The 25591-nt window shown below is 35.0% G+C and overlaps 3 protein-coding genes and 1 long non-coding RNA gene across 4 annotated transcripts in view; 3 read left to right on the top strand and 1 right to left on the bottom strand.

Moving 5' to 3' along the window:
• The first annotated feature begins 3 nt into the window (after window positions 1-3).
• Window positions 4-1611, top strand: LOC132796896 (uncharacterized). Its single transcript, XM_060808239.1, has 2 exons — window positions 4-169; window positions 227-1611. The coding sequence occupies exons 1-2, from the start codon at window positions 89-91 to the stop codon at window positions 1553-1555; spliced, it is 1410 nt and encodes a 469-aa protein (XP_060664222.1). The 5' UTR covers window positions 4-88; the 3' UTR covers window positions 1556-1611.
• On the bottom strand, window positions 1607-3121 carry LOC132796898 (uncharacterized). Its single transcript, XR_009633609.1, has 2 exons — window positions 3063-3121; window positions 1607-2501 (listed from the first exon to the last, which is right to left on the bottom strand). It is a non-coding gene; the product is annotated as an uncharacterized LOC132796898 (long non-coding RNA).
• A 967-nt stretch (window positions 3122-4088) lies between these two features.
• On the top strand, window positions 4089-4678 carry LOC132796221 (uncharacterized). Its single transcript, XM_060807305.1, has 2 exons — window positions 4089-4359; window positions 4420-4678. Exons 1-2 carry the CDS (start codon window positions 4194-4196, stop codon window positions 4596-4598), a joined length of 345 nt encoding a protein of 114 aa, XP_060663288.1. The 5' UTR covers window positions 4089-4193; the 3' UTR covers window positions 4599-4678.
• A 10012-nt stretch (window positions 4679-14690) lies between these two features.
• LOC132795556 (class E basic helix-loop-helix protein 22) overlaps window positions 14691-25591 on the top strand; it is a 113948-nt gene continuing 103047 nt past the window's right edge. The window contains exons 1-2 of the transcript XR_009633446.1: window positions 14691-14818; window positions 24995-25399. The gene's annotated coding sequence lies outside the window, so the exon portion shown is untranslated. The remainder of the gene's footprint in view (window positions 14819-24994; window positions 25400-25591) is intronic.

Genomic DNA, 25591 nt, shown 5'->3' with positions numbered 1-25591 from the left:
AAAGCTGTCGACAAAATAAGTTGTCAAGTGAAGAATATTTTTTTTTTTCTTTCGGAGGAAATTGAATTCGTAAGACGGGACAAGCGAGATGAACCCAACTGGACCAAATCCGGATTTTAGTGATCTAGGCTTAGACCTGGAAGGGCAACCCATTAATAACATTGTAAACGTAAGTGAGAAAGCCACCAAATCGAATATAAAGCTAAGCTAATGACGCCAACTGCAGAATGTGAACGGGACGTCTGAGGATGACCCATCACGGGGATCACATCTTATGGATTTTCTTTCAAGTTTGGAGTTTAATGATCAAGGACAAACCGGAAATAATATTGTCAGCAACTCAACTATAGATTACAGCACATATGATTCCCGTGTGCAGGATGTAAATGAGATGTTGGCCGGAGACTTCACTTGGGGAGGAGAATGTTTTTTCGATCGGCCTCCAGAGTTTGAGTTTCCAGATCCATTTGCAACCAATATTGTTGCAGAGAATGGCAACCAACCAGAAGAATATCACAATTATCAAACACAGCTAGCGGACTTCAATGAGACATTCGATGAAAATCTGATGTGGGAATCACTAAATCTTATGGAACTGCCTCCAAATTTCGAGATTAAAGATCAAATCCCAACCGAATATAATATTGACACAGTGAATGTTAAGCAACCCATCGAAAATTCCACTAATGATGGCCAACTGCAGGAAGAAATGCTATGGCTATCACAAAATCTGACTTCCACTAATGATGGCCAACTGCAGGAAGAAATGCAGAATCTGACTTCAAGTTATAAGATGATCGATGCAGAGCAATTCCAAAATAATAATGTCAACAATTCACCAATTCAAAATACTATTTCCGAGGCCCAATTGCAGACAGTGAATGATGTCACATTGACCGAAGAAAATCTTATAAATCAGACTCCAAGTTATAAGATCAATGTCAACAAATCACCAATTCAAAATACTATTTCCGAGGCCCAATTGCAGACAGTGAATAATGTCACATTGACCGAAGAAAATCTTATAAATCAGTCTCCAAGTTATAAGATCAATGATCAAGAAAACGTTGAAATGGAAAACAATATTATCACCAAGTTATCAAACGATAATACTTCCTCTGAATACCAATTACAGAATGATGGAACATTCGGCGAAGATCTGTCAGTTGCCACTCAAAATCTAAACGAACTCACTTCGAGCAACGATCCCAAACAGACGGAAAATAATGGAGTCATTATGTTCCCAATATATAATACCTCACTCACTTCAAGCAGCGATCCCGAACAGATGGAAAATACTGAAGTCATTATGTTCCCAACAGATAACACCATTGATGAGGCCCAAGTACCGGAGGAAAACGTGATGAATCCATCACACATCCTTATCGATCTGACGCCAAGTTTTGTGATCAATGATCCTCGCATATCGACTGAGATCGGTACGATCTTTGATTTGCCCATTCAGTACACTTCGGAGCAAATCATGAATATGGAGGTGGTTCTTTGGGAGGATATGTTTCCGAATGTACCCTCAAACTTTGGGCAGACAGATTAGAAAGGATGAAGAATGAGAATGATTGAAGGAAAATGTTTATATTAATAACAATTTTTTTTGTTATAATGTATACTTTATTTACAGTTTCTCTTGTGATAATAATTACATTTGCTGCTTAGAGAAAATGGCAGGCTAATTATGAAGTTTTTAAGAATCGCCAGAACTCACAATAAATGATAGAATACAAATTAAAAATAACGCATTTATGTTTCATTTAAGCGAATCCAGAAACCCTTTAAGGAGTCATCATGTGGGTGTCCAGTGCCAGCCAAATACTCGGTTTCAGTTGTAATTTCGATTCGGTTTGGTTTGGAGGAGAAATGTCTGGCAGGCTCTTCTCTTTTGGACCATGGCTGGTTGTGGTCGAGTGTTATCCTTTGCCAAATGCGTGTGCCGCATTTCATTTCGTTTTATGCGATGCTCTGCAAATTTCATTTGCCAGAGGCCAGCAGCTAAAATCAACCTGCAATTTAAGCTCACACACGCAAATATATATAGCAATTCTCACTGTCGTTGTTGAAGGCCAGAAACGCTTATATAATTTAGCCATGTTAACAATGATACGCGCCAATGGCCAATGGCAACGATGACGACGAAGAAGGCGATGGCAGGGGTGGCGGGGGTGGAGGCCCAGAGACTGACTGTAACTGCAAACTGGCAAATCGAATTGGCAGCCCACCAAAATGCATATTGCAATCCAAGGTTGCATCGCAAATGCACACAGTAGTTATTGCTCATTGGCAAATTCAAAAGGTATTTCAATCGTATACTTCAAATGATCAATGGCATCTTGTTTTGTGTTAAAGCTTGAATTGACGAAAATGGAACTTCTAAACATTGCTTATACTATACACAATACAGTAGATCATTAAGAAGCCGTTATTTTTCCAGCAAACTGATCGTCGTTACTCCTGAAGAAGAATTACTTGGCTTGTAATTACTTTTCCTGTGAAAATGAAATTATTTAATATTAAAATTTGATTTAATCTTTAATTTTACATCATAAAGTGCAAATTGTATGTTGAAGTTGTTCTTTGAGTTTATGTTAAAAAGCATGGTCGCTATTTCTTGCGAACAGCATCAGTACAGAAGTGATTCCTTTCCTTTTAAAAATACATATTCAATATTTTAGTATGAGGTTCTTCTTAGGGAGTGTCCACTGTGTGCACATTACGCACGCACACATCAGTTACTGTATGTGTTTATTTAGCAATTCGGGTCTGCACACGAAATTACAATTAAACAGCCGCAGCGGCCACGACGACAACTCATTTAAGCATTCAAATGTGCACTTCAGCTATCACACACACACACATACACAAGCACACAATTAAATATTCCAGGGATTATGGCATCTTGACTGCACCAACTGAGATCTTGAAGTCCCTCCTCCCATATTTGAAATCATCCTGGCTTTTGATACTCGATGCTACAATCGACGCAGCATTTGAAGGGATTTTGTGTATTTACCACAGAGCTACAACAAGCACTTGAATGCTGGACTTACACTTCATATCGATCGATTATACATATGTATATGTATATGTTAAATGAGATTTATGTTACATATGATTTCATAATAAAACTACTACTACAGCAAATAAACAAGCAAATTTATTGAATAATCGAATATCGACTATTTACCTCTCTGAGCTACTATCGATAGTCCTTTGTCACTATCGATGGTTGTTGATAATTTTCACAACACCTTCATTAGAGCAGAGCGCGAGGTTCGGTTGCATGAATTTTGGTTACAAAAAGTAAAAATTAAATGTTATACCTCTACTTATAAAACTGCATTCTTCATAAGAAATACTCTAAATAACATTTATTAAATTTCAGCATAATGATTGTAGTATAAAACACGTAGTTTCAAAATTGTTATGTTGTTATAATGAGTAACCGCAGGGCCTCGATTAATGCGAACAATACTGACATTTTTCTATTCTTGCTATGAAATGCATGGATAGAATAATAATTCAGTTATTTACCTAGCCTCAGCTGTTGACATGAAGTTTTTTGTTTTGTTAATGAGTTGATCTCCGATTTTTATTCCTTTATTTCATACTGAAATGTTATATTAATTTTGATCTCTTATATTTTTAGTTGTAGTTATAAGATTAAGCACAATATATAAGGACTATAAAATATATACATTCGAAATTGCTTATAATTTAAAACGATACAGTCGATAGTATCAAATTTCCTTTCCCAAATATTGAATGTCACCTCCATCGATAGTTTTCCAGCTCTAGTATGTACATGGTGGCCAAACTCTACTCGAAGAGTTTGGTCAAAGATGACAATGACTAAACACAGCTCGCCTTTGCTTTAGGGCCAGGAAAATAGATCGATGAAATTGGGATATGATTTGGTTCTCATCTCGAATGCAATTTTCTTCTCCGGAAGAAAACGATTCTCTTCTCAGCCTTCCGATGTTTTCCAGTGCTGAAAACTGAGCCGGAGTTTGTAAAATCATCAATTATCGATTATTATTATCGCATGTGAAGCTAAGCAACTGATTACTGGAAAGTTCGAGCACAACGTGCAGTGTCGTCAGCAAAAGATATTAAAACTGAATGTCAAATAAATAATAAATTGATTGAGAATTCTATTAACAATATATCAGTTTTCCAGAATGGCTGTTGTGAGCATTGGCTATACTTCGACAAATGGATATGAGAATGACTTGGATGGGTTTCCTTACTCGCAGTTTGTGAAGAACCTCTATAGAATGAGGCGGGAGCAGCAGCAGCGCGAAGATGCTACGCCAATGAGACCTCAGTACAGGCGACCAAGAATGCGTAGGCATATGTGACTCTCAAATTATTTAATTCTAAATAATAACTACTTCGATTATGAAGGACCACGCAAAATACGCATGGAACGACGCTGCAACGATCCGCTGTATTCGCCGTTTGAGGCTTTTTGTCTGCTCCTGAAATCCTTACATCCGAAATATCATTTCGAATTCTATTGCTTTCTGTGGGTTCCAGCTGCGTTCGCTATTCTGGCTTATGTCACTTTTTTGAATTGCTATTGAAAATTGCATTGTATCAATTGGTGTTGTATTATCACGCAACAAATCTAATAAAAATCAATGAAATCTGTTGCTTTTCAATGTTGCCGACAAACCAATTGGATAAATAATCTTTAACAGTAATCAACAATAATCAATAACAGAGTAATGTAAATAAACAGATTAATCGATTAAGCTGAATCTAGGTCTTCAATTTCGATTTATAACAGCTGATTTGAGGGCCAATACATTCCAGTGTCGGAAGTATCGATATTATAATAAAAAATAAACTAACGGATGATTTTTAATGATGTGATCTACAAATTTGTGGAATTTGTTTAAGAAATGGATTTGAATGGCTAAAAACGCCTACTGATGAAAAAAAATAATTAAACTATTGCTATTTCGATATAATATCAACACACAACGTGGACAACAGTTGCTAACAGTTTGCAACTTTTCGCAGTGATAGCAAAAAATTGCGAAGCAGCTATTTATATTTAGTGTGACCGTTTTCATCAAACGTTGTGTGCCTTAATTTAGCACATAAATGGTAGAAAGCTAAAAATTCATGGCCAAACCATTGGATATTTTGCTCAATGTATACAAGTGGGGTTCGGTTGCAACAGCTCTGATATAATACAAATATAGAAAAGTTTTTAGTACTCTAATGCATTAAGGAATCGTAAATCTGTAATCCTGCAAAAAATACATTTATGCAAAAAAAAAAACTAAGTAAATTTCCAATAGTCGGTCGACTTGACTGATTGTGGCTCAAAAATTGTTGCATACATTGTGGGGCAAGTGTAGTTGAAAAAGAAGGAGGGGAGGATGAGAAGAAAGGGAAAGTGGTCGACTCTGAGATTGAACTGTAGATGAAAGCAATGGATCTCTTTGTTGCTAATGAGCTGTTGACACGCGCTACCTTTTCATTGCTTTAAGTTGCAATCGTCGCAATTGGTTGCTCTCAATTTAACAGCTCATCATCGTGAACGGATGAGCTGTTGAGGAAGGCACAAATCGAAGGACCGCCAACGCCTCAAAGCTCAAATATTGCCCACGAACGTGCCGAGCATGCTAATCAAGGCAAAGACATGGCTCACAGTAGTATTTAAATACGCCCAGCCACTCTCAGCACTCAGTACTCAGCAAGCAGTCAAGCAGTCAACCGGTTGGCCATCTGGCCGCCAGTCCGAGTCAATCAGTCAGACTTAGAGTCAGCATTTGTATGTGCGACGAGCGAGAGAAATGTCAATTTGATGATCTCGTTAATAGCCAATTGAAAAGCACGTGCCCATCGACGGACGATGGTCGACATTACATTACACGGTTAACGTATCGTATACGCAACTTGCGTATACTTAATATAAGCTCTCGCTCTCTCTTTCTCTCGAAACTACACTTATGAGCACAATCAGCTCGCCTGTCATATCATTTATGAGCAACCAGCGGCCATTCACTTCGAGAGCCATCAGCTGGCGCTTTTTATTTTATGGCTAATTAATAGCTCGCCGTCTTTGATGATCGTTGAGTCGACTCGATACTCGTACAATTTCGACGCGACTCAACTCAATTCGAGTGAGTGCAGATGTTTTATGTTTTTTCAATAAATGTTGTAGCCAGACGTCATATGCTAATCTGCTTCTGCTTCTGCTTCTGCTTCAATGTGTTCCTAATAACTCAGCACAACGCATTAAATGATTAATGATCGATAATTCGTGCAGTATGGAAAACAATTTATGAAATCGCATTACCAATCGCTAGATCTCAAGAATGGGTAGATCTATAAGTTATTTATAATATTTTTACTTCTCTTATTTTAAAGAAGATTTGTTTGTTTGTCAAACAGTGCAGTTATATAAAGATTAATAAAGCGCAGTTTAAATATTAATAGTCATATAAAAACAGAGTGTTCTTTAATTGAAATGTAACTAAAATGAACTTTAGTTCTTACTATAAATATGTATTTTATTGAAGTATTGAAAATGTGAAGAAAAACAACCTTATTGATTGCGCTTCTCTTCGAGTCCTTAATCATAAGCTGTGGCAATGAAATCGCTTTAGCAGCCTCATCAATTAGCCATAACTGTGACAAAGGGAAAGCGAAAAAAAGAGAAGAGCAAATAATGAAAAAAAGTGCATTTGATTTATTACCATGTCACTTGCATACGTACAAGTATTATAAAATTGAAAATACATATTGCTAAAAGTCCATTTAAAGCGCAAAAAGTGTGGAGTAGAATTAAGTGAGTGGAAAATAGTATAGTATGTGAAAGTTTTTGCCAATGCTGGTCACGTGCCGAGCTGGCCATTTAAAATGTAATTACGGAGTAGATATTGCAACAAAGTTGCACTGAACTAATTGCACATGCAAGTTGCAGTTGCAATTGGAGTTCTTTGTTGCAAGTCTGATGAACTCTGGAGCTGTAGCTGTAGATGAAGCTGACCAAAATAGCAGTGCTGCATGCTCTAATTGGAGGATGCCACCCAGACTGTGGCGAGTGCGAGCACTCTTTACACACACACACACACACAGAGAGGTATGTACATAAATATTTGAAATTCCAAAGTTGGGCAGCTTGTGGCAGATCCAAAAATAAAACGCAAACGTCGCGACGGAGCGCGCACTGAACACATCAAATTTTAGTTTATTTCCGAATCATAACTTTTGTTTATCTTCAGTTTTTGGTGTTGCTGGAGCAGTCTTTTTTTCCTTTTTTTTTTGGTCTGCTGATGCTGCTGCTGATGCTCATGCTGGGGGAGAAGATCTCTGGTTAATCTTTTGGCCGCTTGAATTTAGCGTTTCAGCGTTTCAGCGTTGTTTCAGTTTCAGTGTGCTGCGTCGCCTTTGTCCGCGTCGACGTCCACGTTCCACGTGCGCGTTTTAATCGTTGAAATAAAAAAAAAAAAAAAACATTATTGTGTTCAAGTGAATTCAGATTTCCACATTTTGCAATGCTCCACAAATTCAATTCACATATATGTATATTATAATTTGAATACTATACTATATATGTATTTCCCTCCGATTCCGATTCCGATTCCGTTCCGTGAATGCCATTTTTTGCTGTTTTGGCGATACTAGGAAACTTTTACGGCCAGTCATTTGATTAGATATATATCTGTTTTCAGTTGGTCAGTAGACGTCTCGCAACGCGTTGCAGTCGCAGTTCTCTCCCACGTACTATATATACTATATATATACATACATACATATATATATCGGTAGTCCAAGTTCCATATATCAATTTTCTATTTTACTTTTGCCTCGCTGCAATTTCCATTTGTTAATTGTCTCTTGTGACCCGCTTTCGCATGCAAATTTTTTTTTTTGGAAAAGTGTCAAACAGAAAAACTGAAAACAACAAAAAAAACACAAATACAAATTATAACCTGACCAAGAGCATAAAATAAACATTCGTTTTTGTTTTAGTTTCGGCTTTGTTTATATTATATAGTACTTCTTCAGTGTGTGCGTGTGTTTGTGTGTGTGAACAATTTGTATTGGGTTGCGTGTTTTGTTTCCCATATTCTCGATGCATTAAAGCAATAAATTAAGGCGTAAATATCAATTGGATTTTTTTTTTGTGTTTGCTGTTTGCTGTTGGTTTGCTCGACTATTTTGTGTATTGTTTTGCGGTGAGTACACGAGTATATAAATTTTATTATGATTCTTCTTATTTTGTGCCTTTTGCAAATATTTATTTGCCTGTCTATTTTTGTGACTGGCATCGACAACGGGGCTTCAGCAAAGGGGCAACAGGGCAACAGGGGCAATGGCAACGACTTGCCGGCCTTTGGTTTTTATAAGCTAAATACAATACTAAAAATTTAATGCTCGATTGTGAAAAATTATGGCCATTTATTTGGCCTGCATCTGAGCTGCGGACCCAACAATAGTACTAACAATAATAATAATAATAATAATAATATTGTGAAGCAAGTATTGCCTGCGACAGATCGCATCAAGAAATACCCTTATATTGCAAAATAATGTATTTCTAAAGTAAAAATACTTTATTTTGTTTATTTTGCCTCAGTGTATATATATTTCTAAAGAGGAAAAACTCATTAGCATCATCTATAATTTAATAAGGGAATCGCTTAACTCGATTAAAGGCAACTGGATATTACAAAAAAATTAATAAATTACTTTTGATTATTTGAGTAATATTTTGTTAAATTATAGATATGAAAATAATAGAAGAATCTTTTTAATAGGAACAAGTTTTTAAGAGCACTTAATAGGTGAATTTAGCAAAGAAAATCAAAATATTTTATACTTAAACAGATTATTAAGGAATAATCCATAGATGATCAATTCAGAAATAAGAAAACTAATTAATAATCTGTAGAATATCGATTTTGATATACGAAAATTATTGAATAATCCATGGAGTATCAATTCAGATATCAAAAAAGTAATATCTTTTATAATAGTACATACAATATCAATTTTGATATAATAAATAAATGAATAATATAGAATATGAATTCAGATCTGATAAGAAAATGAATCGAATATCAAAATGAATAAACAAAATTAATATATTTTATATCATAATCCGTAGATGATTAATTCAGATATAAGAAAATTAAATAAATTTCTGTAGATTATCAGATATAATAAGAAAATGAATGAATACGCCATAAAATTTCAATTTAGATATGATTAAAAAATCCGTTATCTACTTTACACTTATAGTTAGAATAATATTTTGATTTCGATTGAATTGTAAATACTCTTCAGCCAAGAAGCAAGAGTATTGCTAGTGATATGAATAAACCACAAATTCAATTAGTTATGCTCAGTTGTTGTTGTTGTTGTTATTGCTTTTTTTTTTGCCTCAGGCAACACGCAAACATTTTTAATTTAATTTTTTGCTGCTATTGTTTATTTGTCTTATTCAATGGCCTCGCATCACCATTAAAATTCGCATCCTAGCAAATGTCTTTCAATTCGATGTTTTTAACTAGCAAACTGAGTGAGCAAATGGGGGGGCGAAGTGGGGAGGGGGTATAAGTATGAATAATCAAAAAATAAATCATTGTGATAGCCAAGGCAAATGTGAAAAATGCTGAAAATATTTTCAAATTAATGAAATCAAATTAATTTTTACTGCAATTTTAATACTACAAACATATGAATTGTGTACTTTTGCACAATTCGAATTCTTTTTTTGAATATATACACAACATCAGTTGGGGAATTACTAATTTACTATTTTTGTGGAAACTTAAGATCGTTAAAAACAGTAATTGTTTTAGATTTCTTGTTAACTCAAATATGCAAAGCTTGACAGTAGTTTTGCTAGAAGTGATTTAAGAGTATTTACGATTTTTATAAAATACTATATAATAAAACAAAGCATAAAATGTTGTGTTCAAGCTACACAAAATGAATGTAAGTCAACAGTTTAGATATATTAATATTTGTTTCAATGTGCTTTTAATAATGGCAAATACTTAGAGAAACGAAATATAATTTATTTGTCTAAACTGTCCTTAACAGTTTTAATATGAAACTAAAAATTAAATTATGTATCTCATCTTTTAATCATCTTTTTTTGGGTATTCTTTTGCTTTATTAAAAGTGCATCATCCTTGCTTATCCTTTGGGCGTTGATAATTCAGTCTGAAGAAACAACTTTATAATTGGATATATATTATACATAAATACAGTTCAATGAATATTAAATACATTTGCTTAAAGTTGGAAGACTTAAGCTTATTTGGCCATCAGATTTGCTAAGATTTGTTTTAATACCCGCTAGCCAAAGGGTCGAAGGTTGAAAATTCGATATATTTTTAATGTAAGAGTATATTGATATACCAAATTTACCATTTAGTATATGTTTTAGTATTTTTTGGTATATTCGTTTGGTGAAATATAAGAATGTACAGTATATTTTTTAATTTAATAATATATCGGTATACTAAGTATAACGTTCGGTATATTTTAGTATTTTTGGTATAGCTGTATATTTTGAATATAATAGAATATAGAAATACAACAAAATTTACTTTCTTTATATATTTGATATATGAATTTGCTTCGTTTTTAGTATATGCGGTATTATTCTTCTCTGTTTGATTTAATTGAAAATGAGTAGCGGGTATCATACTTTTTTTAATTATGGCTAATAAAAGAAGTCAATAAAGAAGGTCGGTTGTTACTGTTGCAACTTGTTTAAAGAGTTGAAACATGTAATTATGTGTGTTGGGAGCTCAAATTCAGCGGACACAATCGCAGGGAAACCCGAAACTGGGAATATACACGCTATATAGGAGAACAGAACGATAAAAAAATTGTAGAGCGAGCTCAGCGACAACGACTAATTAAGCCGGGGTGAGGAGGCGTTTTTGGGCCATGGTCAGAAGTATGAAGCTGCAACTGGACAGCGAAAAAAAGAAGAAGAACTTAAAGCGGCATTCTCGAAATGACATTACCCAAATGGCACTCAACTCAACTCGACAAAGTGACAGTTGATAGTCGACAGTCGACGGTCGAGTGACAGCTTTCGAAAATATGCTGCAATTGGGGCACTTGCAACAGGCGGAGAGAGGCAGCGGACAACTTGCAACTGGGTGTCAAACGTTGTGACAGGCTGCTAATAATGCCGAGAAGCCATTGAGAGGTTGGCCAAGCGATTGTAATATGGTGCGAATGCGGCATTCAAATGCGACTCTCAACAATAATAAACAATAACGAGCGAAAGCGAGAAAGCGAGAAAGAGTGAGAGAGCTAAACAAACTTGAGGATCTGAGGAAGCTTTTGCCAACTGGCAGATGTCCAGCTAAGAGAGGGGGATAGAGAGAGGGGGCAACACAACGCTCAACATTCAATTCAATTCAGATTCCGTTTCGGACTGAGTGAAAATAAATAATGGCATAGATGTCAACACATTGGGTGGGGACACGGACTCGGGCTTCTCTCCTCTCCTTTCCTCTCCCCTCCTCTCCTCTGCTCTGCTCTGCTTTGGTCTTTTGCTGCCCAATCGATATGCATGCAATAATAAAATATACGAAAAGCTTTTTCTTCTCTCGCCCAAAACAATTCAGTTGGTTTTTACTATCGTTTCGCCTCGCTGCTGCATGAGGGATGAGGTTGCGTCTCCCTGCCCCTCCCTCCCTCCTCTTGCTCCTCTTGTTCCTCTCTCTTTTTATTTTGTTGTTGTGTGTAGTTTCGTAAATTCTTTGCCGGATGGCAGTGCATTAACCCAGTGCTCTCCTTCCGCCCTCCGACCTCTGTCACAGATTCACTCCGAGTCCCAGTCCCAGTCGGAGTCGTTGTCTCCCTCGTCCCCCCTCCTTGTCCTTCACAAGATGTTTCACATGTGCGCTTTGGAATTTGACAATACTACGAGCGAGGAATGTCCAACTCGGACTGTGTGGGAAGGGGAAGGCGAAGGGGTAAGGGAAGGCGATGCCGAATGCCGACTAGATGACCGAAGTGGGAATGCTGATGGGTTTGTCTACGCAATTTGAGATGCGATTGGAATAGAATAATAAAACGGATCGCTTAAATTAAATATGCCATGATACTCACACACACACACAGACAGACACGCAAATAAGTACTTTATGCTGCCATCAAAAGTCTCGACCAGATGTAGTATGCCATATAGTATACATATATGTATATGGTACTTGTACACTTGCTTGTCGGCAGCAATCGGAATGCGAATGCGAGTGGCACAATGCGAATTATTAGCCCATGTCAGCAATGCCCAAACATCAAATATTCTTTCGCCAAATTCGCTTCACTGCATTAACAAGCATTTAGTTAAGAAAATTGTTGTTCTAGGTAAAGTTGCATCTTATTTATTGTGAATTATAGCTTCTTGAATTCCGATTGACATTTTGTCTTCTGTTGTTCGCTTTTACTTCCCATATCCTGATATCAACTCAGTTCTACTTAAATGTTGAATGTCTATGCCGCTTAAGAATTGTTTGATGTTTAAGAATAGACTTTTACTCATGTTATTCTTTTGATTTGCAAATTAAGTATACGCATAGTAAGGAAGTGATTTCTATGCTCTATGCAGGTATAACTTAACTTGACAACACTGTTATGCATACTTACGTGTCAAATATATTATATAAAATATGAATTCTTGGGATGTTATCATCTTTATGTAAACAGCTAAAAGAGAAATTAAACTCTGCTACTAAAACTCAATGGCTGAAGAGATTCTTTGTGCCTATCAACAACTAGAGTTAGTGAGTGGTAAATTATTTTATTTACAATACTTTGAATTCGATAAACAGTCAGTTCGAGCATTTACATCAACTGATGAGTTCAACTGCAAAGATATCAAGGAATTGAAGCTCGAAAATCTCGAAAATAATTGGACAATATCTCACTTACCTTGTTGTTACATCGAAATGTTCAGGAACAAGAAAGAAAGCTACAGTCGAGGGTGCTGGAATGTAAAATACCCGCTACACATTTTCTACTAAAATATACCGAATGCCATAGCTGGTATAAATATAAATATACTGTAGAGTGAACAGCTCAGTGGACAGCACTTTGATTTAATAGAAAAGACAGAAACCAAAACAACAAAAGAAATAAAGGCTATGCCAGAAAAACACTTTTTAGTATATTTAAAATACCAAAAAAAAAACTGTTTGTCATAAGCGTATTGTATTGTATATGTGGGACTTTAATGAACATAAATCTAATTTAAGTATAAATACTAATTGCGTTCATACTTTGTACACAAAGAAGAAACACTTTGGGATCTTAGGATGAGCTAAACTAGCTTAACATTACGTTATCTTATATCTTTGGAGAAATTAGAAGTTCAGTGAATATTAAAGCAAATTGCTTCTACTGAATCTTTGCATCTGTATACTTGATTATAACTGGAAAACTTTTGTAATCAGTTCAAAGAAATTCGCAATAATTTAGTTGGAAAAAGTTGTAGTTAATAAAAACCGATTTGTAAGAATTGCAATATTTATTTGAGTGCGCTTTTCCGACCATTTTCCGCTAATCGTGTGTGTTTTCACGGCAGCTGCTGCGATCGGAAAAGCCATCTCTCTCTCTCTCTCTCTCTCTCTCTCTTTTTCTCTTGCTTATTTCCACCACGATTTCCACCTTTCACCTTCAACACACCTGGCAACAACCACTGAGGATTACGAATCGGGTTTTTCACTCGTTTGCTCGCTTGCTCGGTTTCGGTTTTGGTTTTGGATTCGTTTCATTTCGATGAGCAGGCGCAGTGGAATTCCATGAGATGATCGCAGTGGCCGAGCACAGTTTGAGAGCAACTGTAACTGCGAATGGGGAGGGGAGCCAAAAATACGAGTATGCGTGTGTGTGTACTTTGTGTACTCAGCATCAGTCCAAAGGAACGGGCGAACGAATAATCCGGCACGAATAAGAAAATGGAAAGTAAAAGAAGAGAGCAGAGACTGAACGAAGCGGCAAAAACATTTACCGTACAGCCGTCAACGCAAACAGACGACTGACTGACTGGCTGCAAAAAAAAAAATAAAATACAAAAAATTAAATACAGAAGAAAAAAAAAAGAATACGGGGCAGCTGTCGGTCTTATTTACATCAGCAAATATACGGGAAATGCTTATTAAAGATTCGCAAATCTAACAAAGCGAGGAACGAGAAACGAGAAACGCTGCGAAAATACCAAATAGTCAATATATACTCTTGGTATATACTGAACGTGTGCGAATTTGTTTAATTTGCAATTAGCAAAACAAATGAGAACTTTCAATTTCAAGCGGTGTGCTTTTTCCCCCCTCTTCCTCTCATTCGTCGACCACTTGCATTACTTCTCTGTGTGTGTGCAAGTGTGTGCAGCTGTGTGTGTGTGCAAGTGTGTGTGTGCAACGGTGTAACGGTTCATGCGACGCGCTCGGTTTATGATTTGATTTTGTTTTTCCACTCGCGTTCCATTTTATTTGATTTTTTTGTTTCTGTTCTGTTCTCTTTTGTTTTGTTTGTTGGTGAATTTGTTTTTGAGTGCCGTGTTGCCAAACTAATTTTAGCCTTGGCTGGTGCCATAAACTGCACCGGTCAGCGTTTGGTTCGACCAGCAATTGATATAATGCTTCTCCCCCTGTTGACCACGTCCAACTGCAACTTGTGAGCGCCCCCTGCAAAAACGAAACGAAAATAAATACCAAAAAAAATACTTACAACAAACACAACAACTACCGAAAAATGCTGAGCGTCATGGCAACGACGACACAGGAAGTCATGGATGTGGAGATGTGTAAGTTGAAAACTATTGCAGCTGACTTTGATTAATATTCCACAATTGTTTGTCAAGTTCAATTGCGAATAAATGTGAATCAATTTCTTTTTCACCTCTGTCTCTGTGTTTGGAGATCTCTCTTTGAAAGTATTTCAAAACAAATATCTGAACAAAGTATTTGATGTTTAGTTGAACTTCACCAATAAGAATTCTCTGAACTTCAATCGTCCTGAAATTAGAATAAAAGTTTTTAAATTAAGTAATGAAGATTTTTAGTTGAGTAATATTTATTATAAGTAAAGAAACATAAGGAATCTGTCATTTTTTTTTAATAAGGTTCTTTTTCCCTTTCACCATCCGAATATTGGAATTTGAGTTACCTTTGAAAGTTAACTATTTCGTTCTTCTAGCAGTGAATATTAATATCTATAACAGCAAATAGTATTTTTAAAGCAAAGAATGCAGAGAAATAAACGATATCGATAGTTATCAATTACTGAAATTCAATGGGCATAATTATAGACAAAATCAAAATCAATCAATATCAAATATTTGAAAATGTTTGATATTAAGTTTGTCGATATTTCCAAGCCCTAATTATATGTGCCCATTACATTCAATTTAGAATCGATAAATTAATTACTTTGTAGAGATGACACTTGTCATTTGGAGATGACACATCGCAAATCAGTGAGTAATTTAGGAATTTGTCAAATGAAACACAAATGAATCATAAAACATTTTTAGCAAGTTTAAAATTGGATTATTTAATTTTATAGTTGTATAGTTGTATATATAAATATAAAATATTCCTGACATATAAAGAGCCTTGTTTTGTAATTTTAAACAATTTGAAAGTGCTCTGATTAACGATTACTATGTGGCAACCTAAAATTGAAATATTTTTGGTTCAGCCATAGAAATCCACATGTATTTGTGCTTTCAAATGTACTTGTTCTTATTATAGTTACGTTCTCACATTAATTAGATTTTTTTATTGATCTTGCGTTAGCGGAATTCATCGAAGCAATTCCGTAATATTACTTCCGGGTTACCAATATTTACACAGAGAGAAAGAAATAGCGAGAGAGAGAGAGAGAGAAAAAGAGAAAAAGAGAGAGAGATAGATAGACCTACATTTGTCCGGATGAAATTGGGGCTTGCCCTTCAAATTGCTCTTTCCCATTGTTTATAAACAGCGAAGTAAACAAAAGACTTTCGAAAATAATGCATAAATATAGTTGCTATGCTTTGTAGTTCATTTCTGAGCATGTCTGAACATATCAAAAACTGTAATATATAGTAAATTAAATGATTTATAAACAACAATGCAATAAACTACAAATTTTTATTTTATTTTTTGCTTTTCGATGTGACCTTAGGAAAATTACCATAGAAATGTTTTCTTTTCTGTTTTTTTTTTTGTGAAATACTTGATTTTGATTTGGAAGATTAATAAATTGGAATGATTCATTGTCCTAATTAGGACAGTTGATATAAAAATTATTATATTGTTTTAGAAATAATAGGGTCTTAATTACTTTAGCTGACAATCTACTATGTACTCTCTGTATTTGGAATGTAGTTGTATATCCAAATACCAAATATACTCTTCAGTATATTTTAGTATTTTTGCGGTATATTTTAAGAATAATGCTCTTTTTCTAAATGGGTGTTGGGTATATCACAGTCGAGCACACTCTACTGGAATTTTTTATTTCTTTTTTTTATTACAGTTTCTTTGTTTAATATAAAAACTAATATATTGTTTTAATGTTCGCAGAAGAAAATAAATTAAATGATTTGGAGTTAGATTGTCTTAACTTTGAATATTATAAAAAAAGAGCAAAAGTTTGATAGAAACAATTTATATTTAAAAAATATGTATTCCAACTTATTTTTATGCATAACATTGCTTCCACTCCTTAATTGTATAATACACGACATTGAATAATATTCTACAACTTGTAGACACTAAGAAAACAGTTAACAAAATAAATAAATAGCACGAATATTTACTTTGATTGTTTATCAGCTGCCTTACAAAACATAAATATTCTCCAATTTTGTTCTTTTTTATTTGGTGTAAGAATAAGAAATAGCCATAAACTCAAGTTTCGTTGACAGTTTCTTGCTTTAATTCTGAGACAATTAACTTTGCACAGCTCGTAAAAATGAAGGGCTTCAAAAATTGAACTAAAATTATGGACTCTATCTACCTGACCACTATAAATTTGTTGTTTTCAACTAGAGTATATGTATATGTGGAATATAGTAAACTAATCACATACCCTGGAAGTAATTCGTCATATTTTTGTGACTGCCGAAAAGTATGCCGCGTGATATTCCACATTCAAAAATAAGTAATTACTAAGAAAATAGAAAATATTATAAATTCAAGCAAGAAGTGCTGTGATTTCATTGATAATTAATAAGTTTGCTCCACTTTCAAGTGGTGGTGATGATAAGCGAGAAATCGAAGTATTGTTTAGGTCTGCTTTCCGAAGAAGAAGAAGAAGAAGAAGAAGAAGACGCGACCTGCACTTATGAGTAGTAAGTATTGTGGGCCACCCATGGCGTTTAAATGGCTTCAGAAATAGCCGTGCGATTCGCATTAAAATAGATTTCCGAGATACAATTTCCCACTGGCACCCACCCACCCACTACGAAGCGAGCTAATGGTGTGTACATTCTGGAAATGAAACTGAAATTGCTGTGCGTGCAACACGTGCGGCGGACAGTCGTGAAGAGGCGTGGCGGGGCGTGGAGGGGGCATCATTAAAAGTTGTTGCCCAGCACATGGCCAAAAAAAAAAGTTGCAAACCCATTTTCAATCGCAGCCAAGACCATTTCGAGTGTAATTAAATTTATATAATGTGCTCGCACATTATGTACAAAATAATATATGTATACCATATATGAAAATCGTGGCATAAAAAATAATAAATACGAGTGCAATATAATTTGGCAAATAAACAGCGGCCGAATTTTCCATTGCTTGGGCCCAAGCATATGTTCCTTTCTCTTGTGTTGCGAATATTCGTATGTTTAAAGGCAAACTTTATTTAGTAGCCCACACACACACACACACACACGAACACACACACAAATTATGAACGGAGCCCGCCCATAAAGGTGGCAATTATCGTTTGATGTTGCTTTTTAATGTCCAAAGCAGCAACGGAACAAAGGCGGAGCGGAAATGTATATTGCATTACGGGTATTTCCAATTTCAATTTCCAATTTCCAATTTCCAATTCACAATTTTCAATATCCAATTCTCGATTTTCGATTTTCGATGTTTATTCAATGTGCTCAATGGACTCTGGATAAAATCAACTCTCAGGCCATTGCCACGTCGCCATATACTATATAATTGATCGATAGCTTTATTGTTATATCTATATCCCCCGAATACGCATCGACAAAAACAAAAAAAAAATACTTTGGGTGCTGCATCTGATCTGCGATTTAATTGATTTATCTCAACTTGATTGATGGTCGACAAAATAAAACAAATATTTTGCTATAATTGTTTAATGTTTATTTCTTTATATTAAATATTTATGTTATGCGAATGTTTCGCCAAATACAGCGAAATATATTATATTTGTGAAGCAAATATTGATATTCCAATCAAAAGAACTGAATTAGTTAATCCGAAGAAATAATTAGTATTCAATTTGATTTGGAAAACTGCATCAAAAACATTGATCCGCAATTATTGATATACCCGATATACCCACAGTGTAGATGGGTATTTTAACTTTGTGACTGCAGGAAAATTTATGTTGAATGTACTAAGTACTATATAAATATACCGAATATAGCCTTCGGTATATATTATTTTTGCATATTTTTAATGAAACAGTATGTCAATACGTCAAATGTAGTTTTCGGTATATTTTCACATTTTTGTGGTGTATTATTTTGGTATATTTTGAATGAAGTCCTATATATATATATATATATATATATATATATATATATATATATATATATATATATATATATATATATATATATATATATATATATATATACCAAATATATCCTTCAGCATATTTCGATATTTTATGGTATATTGTTTTGGTATTTTGAGTGAAACAGTATATCAATACGCCAAATATAGCCTTCGGTACATTTTGACATTTTTGTGGTATACTATTCTTGGTATATTTTAAATATACTACTATATAATTATAGCAAAAAAAGGCTTCAGTATATTTTCGGTATTTTATGTTGTAGTATTTTGGTATATTTTTAACGCAGTACTACACTAATATCCCAAATATAGCCTGATTTATATTTGGTGGTATTTCATTTCGGTATATTTTTAACGAGGTATTATTTAATTACACAAAATATAGCCTTCGGCATATTTCAGTATATTATAAGAATAATACAGCAATGTTTTGCTTTTATTTAGCTGTGTAGTTTTCTTACTTGTTTTTGTTTTTTTTTTTTTTGCTGAGAATCGTAGTTTCAAACGACATTGATGACAGCTAAAAACCAATAGCCGAAAATGAAAAACGGAAAACCGAACACTGATAATGAAAAGTAACAGGCCAGAGGCGGAGGTCTAAACAATGTCTGGAATATGTTTCTCTTGCATACAAAAATTTTGTTTAGACTTTTGCTCGTCATAAATACATTTCGCTTCGCCCTCAACTACATTGTCGGCGTCTCTCTTCGTTCCCAGTTCCTCGTTCGTCGTTGTTCTCTCGATCTTTGGCGTAGACAAAACAGCTTTTACATAGAAAGAAAGAAAGAAGGACAGAGAGCGGAGCGGGACTTATAGACACATTTATGCATATCATTAATATAAATATTTTGCGCTCTGGTTTTTTGTATGCGATTTTATGAGTTTTGTAAATTTCGCTATTTTGTTGTACTATATAAAATGACTTGTTTTCAAGTTAAATTCTCCGTTAATAATATAATGATGCTACGGAACACAACACAACACAACGCAACGGCACAATTTGAAACATTTTGTGCTTTTCTTTTGCGTTGCGGCAAGTTCTGTTGAAATAATAAAAAAATAAGTATTATTGTTTTGCAGACAAGTATTAAAAATGTACATTGAACAGAAGCTGACCTCAAATTGGCTTTGCAAATGTTAATGCACATAGTTTATTTTCAACTATTGCGGTTAGTTTACTATATAATACTCGGTTTAAACTGGATGCAGCCAGTTGAACATTTCTGAAAAGTAGAACCTTTTAATCAAGAACATCGCTAAGGCAATCAAATTCAACATTTTATACAGGAGATGTTCGATTCGCAATGAGTTGCTTAACATGATGCAAAACGGAAAACATAAAGTTAATTGCTGAATAATAAATTAAATATATACTTGTATAAACGCATTATTTAATAAATTGTTAATTTTCGGAGGATTTGTTTGTATTAGCTTTGATATACTTTTTATACCCGCTACCCATAGGGTAGAAGGGTATTATAACTTTGTGCCGCCAGGAAATGTATGTAACAGGTAGAAGAACCCCATAAAGTATATATATTCTTGATCAGCGTCAACAGCCGAGACGATCTAGCCATATCCGTCTGTCCGTCTGTGTGTCTGTCCGTCTGTCCGTATGAACACTTAGATCTCAGAGACTATAAGAGATAGAGCTATAATTTTTTTTCGACAGCATTTGTTATGTTTGCACGCAGATCAAGTTTGTTTCAAATTTTTGCCACGCCCACTTCCGCCCCCTCAAATAAAAAAAAATCGAATAACAAGCGTCATTTTAAAGCTAAAGTTGCGAATTTTGGTATATACAGTAATAACTATAGTAGTTATGATTCCTGAAAATTTGGTTGCGATCAGATAAAAATTGTCGAAGTTATTAAAGAAATACTTTTGTATGAACAAAAACGCCTACTTACTAGGGGTCTTAGTTGCTTTGGCTAACAATCTGGTATATTGTGCCGTCTATGGTATATTTTGAATGCGGCACTTTACCGATATACCAAATATACCATTTGGTATATTTTTAGTATTTTTGTAGTATAAACGGGTTATTTTGAGAAAAATACCGCAAAATATATTTCTTTTATTCGAAATGGGTAGCGGGTATCTCACAGTCGAGTACACTCGACTGTAGCTTTCTTACTTGTTTTCTGTCTGAGTTTGTTTACTTTTGCATCCTTAGAGAGCTATTGGACTGATGCGATTTTGATGTAAGCACTTGCACAATGAAAAGAAAGCGTGTGAGACATTTTCTTGTGAAGAGAAATAGTATTTATTCCAACTGTGGAGTCACGAAGTGTATTTGGAACTTAAAATCAAAAAAAAATTTAACCACGTTGCAGTAAAATAAAATTTTACTGGGATATTGTCGCCATAGAAATAAGCAAAGAATGGAAGTTTATCTGATTCTTTGAATAATTGCATTTATTTAAGAAGAAAATGTTTCAGGTGCTGAGTGCAAGGAAACTTGGCGACCAAACTAACAATTTATTGGTGTGGCCATGCTTTCTTGGTTTTTAAAAATATCGTGTCAGATTTAGTCTCACATCGTTTGCTGAAAACGGTCACACTTAAATATATAGCAATGCGAAACATCATTTATTTAGTTCATCTGGAAAGAGCGTTTTAATTAAAATAATATTGCAATAATGCAACTTTGAAAGTTGACGTAAATAAAGTTATGTGCACATTGATTGCTCATCTCACATAAAAGGCAATTAGTTTGAATGCGAATGAGTATGAGTATTGTGGAGAAGTCGTTCGAATTTAGCCATAATTCTGCATATGGTTAATGGACCGTAAATTAAGTGGCCAAGCAGTTAACGCCTCCAGAAACACATGATTCACTGGCCGTGAAACAATAATGATGGGGCTCATTTGTTGAAATCAAATACTTGCTTGAGCACACACACACACACACAGACATAGTTGTGAATTAATGACACTGCGATTGCACAAACGATGCGTTTGATTATTAATTTATGCAATTAAACATCAACCGAATGCGTTTTTATGAATTCATTAAAAATGCATGTTTAAATTCAGTGCACAATTTCATAGCACAAATTAAATTCGACACTGAGAGAAAAGTTTGCAGCACTTTTCAGGTAATTTTGTTGCTCGCTTTGCGCTTGCACGTTCTCCTCTCCTCTTCTTTTTAGTTTTTGTTGTTGTTGTTGTTGTTGTTGTCGGAAATTAAATTAAAAGGCGAACGCATCCAGAGATGCAAAGCAAATATCGTGCTTCGAAATTGCAGTTATTTTAACCCAACTGGGCATATTAGTTTTCCCAGGTATAGCAGATGTGTTTATCTTGCATTTAAAATGCAGGTTGCGTACTTCAGGGAAACAAGACAATTTGCATATATCAAGTTGACAGCTAGCTTTAAGTTTATAAAATACTTAAAGGCCTATAAGTTGCAATTTGTGTGTTTGAACTTTGATAAATACTGCAAACTGCGCCTGAAAATTCTAAAAGTTGATTATGTTGATGACAAAGATACGCCATTTTTGTTGTTGCTCTCAATGCAGGGTATACAGAAAAAAAGGGGGGGAAAACAAATTGTTGACTTTTTTGTGTGTGATACGCAAAATCGAATATGTTTATAGGATGTCCTCGAATATGGAGCGTATTCAGCATGTGTTGTTGTTTATGTTGCTTGATGCTTGCACGTTGCAAGGACAGCGAATATTACGTATACGCAGACAAGATTGTTGTGCGATTTATTTTTCAGCAGTTGGCAGTTTGTTTGGCACTTTGACGCTGACATTGACACACCAACAAATACGCGCGTGTGTATGTGTGTGTGTGTGTGTGTGTTGCTGTTGTATTAGCGCATGTGATGAATGGCTCTTTCTCTCTCCTCGATGTGCGGAAACTGTGCGTAAAATTTTAGTATTCGCATTGCCGCTTGTTTTATTTTGCCCAAGCAATCGCCAAAGAAGTAAAACAAACACAAACTAAATAAATAAAAATCGAGAAATCAATTCCCCGCCCCCGCTCTGAAATCATTTTGTTTGATGATGAATCAGACACAAGCCAAAAGAACAAAACACTAGTCAGACAAAGAAGCAAAGAAGCAAAGAAGAAGTTCTCTTTCTCTCTCGCCTGTTGCATTCTTAGAATTGCGATTGTCGTGTGCGATTTGCTGCACGATAAAATATGCAACAAATAAACAGAACCGCAACTCAGTACCGAACACGAACACGAACATTCCTCGAGTTGCAGTTGGCTGGCTGGCAACACGCCAGGAATTAGCCAGCTGCGGCTAGGATAAGAGTTTGTCAAGCCAAAAGAAAGTGAAGAAGAAGGGAAGCAGGTGGAGGAGGGGATGAGGAGATGAGGAGAAGCCTCTTCAATTGAGAAGACGGGCCAACAGCCAGTCAGCTTCAACATAAACAAAAATGTTTTGCCAAAAAGGTCGTGATAGCATTACTATTTTTAAAGTGCTAAACTCGTGTTGCACTCACTCACTCCACACTGGTCGGGTGAAAAGGCGAAAAGTGTCGACAGCTGTTGCCAAATAAATCAAATGAGTTACGACTTCTCAGCGAGCGTTCAACGAGATTGTTTATAACACATACGAGTATCCAAGAGGCTGCTACCAAATGGTTTTCTTCTCTTCTCCTACGTGCAACACGTGCAACATGTGCATTGCCAATGAAGACACAGCAAGCAACCTTCGCATTCGTTTGAACTCTCACTTCGTTTATTGGCCAAGTAAATTGCACATTTGTCAAGAGTTCGAGATTAGATTACTTTGTACATTTAAAGCAGACAATGAAATCCGCATTGAGTGCTTGCTAATTACATTAAAATTTAAAACAAGCATTAATCAAACTTTAAAACAAATATATATAAAGGCAACCACATAAATATTAATTTTAAAATATGTAAAAATGTTTATACTCGGTACCCAAAGGTCAGAGGTTATTTAAGAAATACTTAAGTATTATTTATTTACAATATACTTATCTAATAATTTTAGATAAATATTTTTTGTTATAATTTTTATTAACTTGATTGCATTGTTGTTCTTAAATTGAATTCTATGATTTGAATTTTTGCTGAGCTTAATATTAATATCAATGGCCAAAGTATTGCATTAAAATTATTCTATCAATACGATTGAAAAATTAATTAAAAGTTTTAATGAATATCAAAATATCGATGAATATAGTACAATATATTTTTGTATTATTAAATATCAAAAGTGTTTGAAAGATATCAATGGATATGATGGCTTGCATTAATAATTAGATATTAATGCATTTTTTTTTTAAACTTTCATAAAATTGTTGCCAAATGCATCTATTACTAAACAATACACTTAAGTGTTTATTTGTTTTAAAAAGTCGAATTTCAGTTGAATTGAAATTTATATTAAAGTACTATTTCAATAAATCCAAGAAGATAAGGTTTTGGGGAGTGTTAGTGACTCTGATTGCATCTTTATCAAAGAATAACTGACAAAGCAATTACATAAATGCATCTTGCGGAGATCAAGTCGAAGAGAAATTCGCAATGCAGAGGAGCTTGGCCATTAGATTGATGATTTGATTGATGGAAGAGAACGAGGCGTACTTTATGGCAGATAAAAAGAGGCGACTACAACTTGCAGTGCATCGGAATGAGGAAATTAGAATGTGTAATCGATTACGATACGTGTGTAGTACAGGGTATTTCCCAGTCTAGCAAATCTAGTCGATTGATTGATTATTTTGCACTTTGATTAGAAAGTAAATAAGGAAATGGAATGCTCGAATGAAAATGTAAAAAAAAAAACATATTTTTGTCTTACACAATGTTTGAAATCGACTTTTATCTACAGGGTACTCTGCAGTCGAGCATTCTTCTCTTCTTGTTGAGTCCTGCTCTCTCGGTCTCTTTTCCAGCTTGTTATGTTTTGTGCGCATTCTGCACCATTTGGCACATTGCCTTGCATATTTTTTGCCAGTTGAAACAAAAACCAAAAAACGAATACATTGAATGCAAATTTGAATGATTTACGACGTTCGCAAGTGAAAAAAAAAACAAAACAACAACGGGGGAAAATACATTGCACGAGACAGCAAAAATTTGTCACACATGCGGCGCGTATCCGAAATGGATTTTCTTTTATTCGATTTCGCATTTTCTCTGTTATTGAACTATACTAATTTTTTTTTGGTTTTTTTTGCGATTGATGAGAACTCTTTGTTTGTTGATTCTTGCAGCGACGACCAATCCAAGTCCACTGCAGGGCAGTGTCAACGTCATTACCATACTCAGCACCAGCAACAACAACAACAACAACAGTGCTCTTACCAACAATAATAGCAACAGCAATATAAACAATAACAGCGATAACTGCAACATAATTCCCAGCGAATCGCCCGAAGCAGCAGCAGCGGGAGCAGCAGCAGCTGGAGGCGGTGGCGGAGGGGCAGCTGCGGGGGAGCATAGTTTTGTGGCAATTCCATTGCTCGAGCGTCGGCGTCGCAGTCGCAGCCACAGTCGCTGCCACATCGCGCCGCTGGCGCCGATTATTTGCATACAGAACGGCGCTCATCCCGAAGATCTAACTCAACTCTCACGCTCCGTTTCGTGCTTCGTTCGATTTCGCCGGAGTTTCGCCAAACGTGAGTTCTGATCTCCATTTCTTACATTAGCATTTAACATTTGACCATTCGCTATTTATTTATTATATAATAGCTATGTGTTAGCTGAAGCATATTCTTAACCATTGTCTGTCCAAATGTTCACAAAGATCTCAATATATTCCAATCATAAAAGAAGAAATAAAGAAATTTAGAAAGAAATACATCGATAGA

This window comes from Drosophila nasuta, chromosome X (assembly GCF_023558535.2).
Source record: "Drosophila nasuta strain 15112-1781.00 chromosome X, ASM2355853v1, whole genome shotgun sequence".
Taxonomy (NCBI): Eukaryota; Metazoa; Arthropoda; class Insecta; order Diptera; family Drosophilidae; genus Drosophila; species Drosophila nasuta.
The sequence above is the reverse complement of the archived record's forward strand: the minus strand, read 5'-3'. Positions and strand labels throughout refer to the sequence as shown.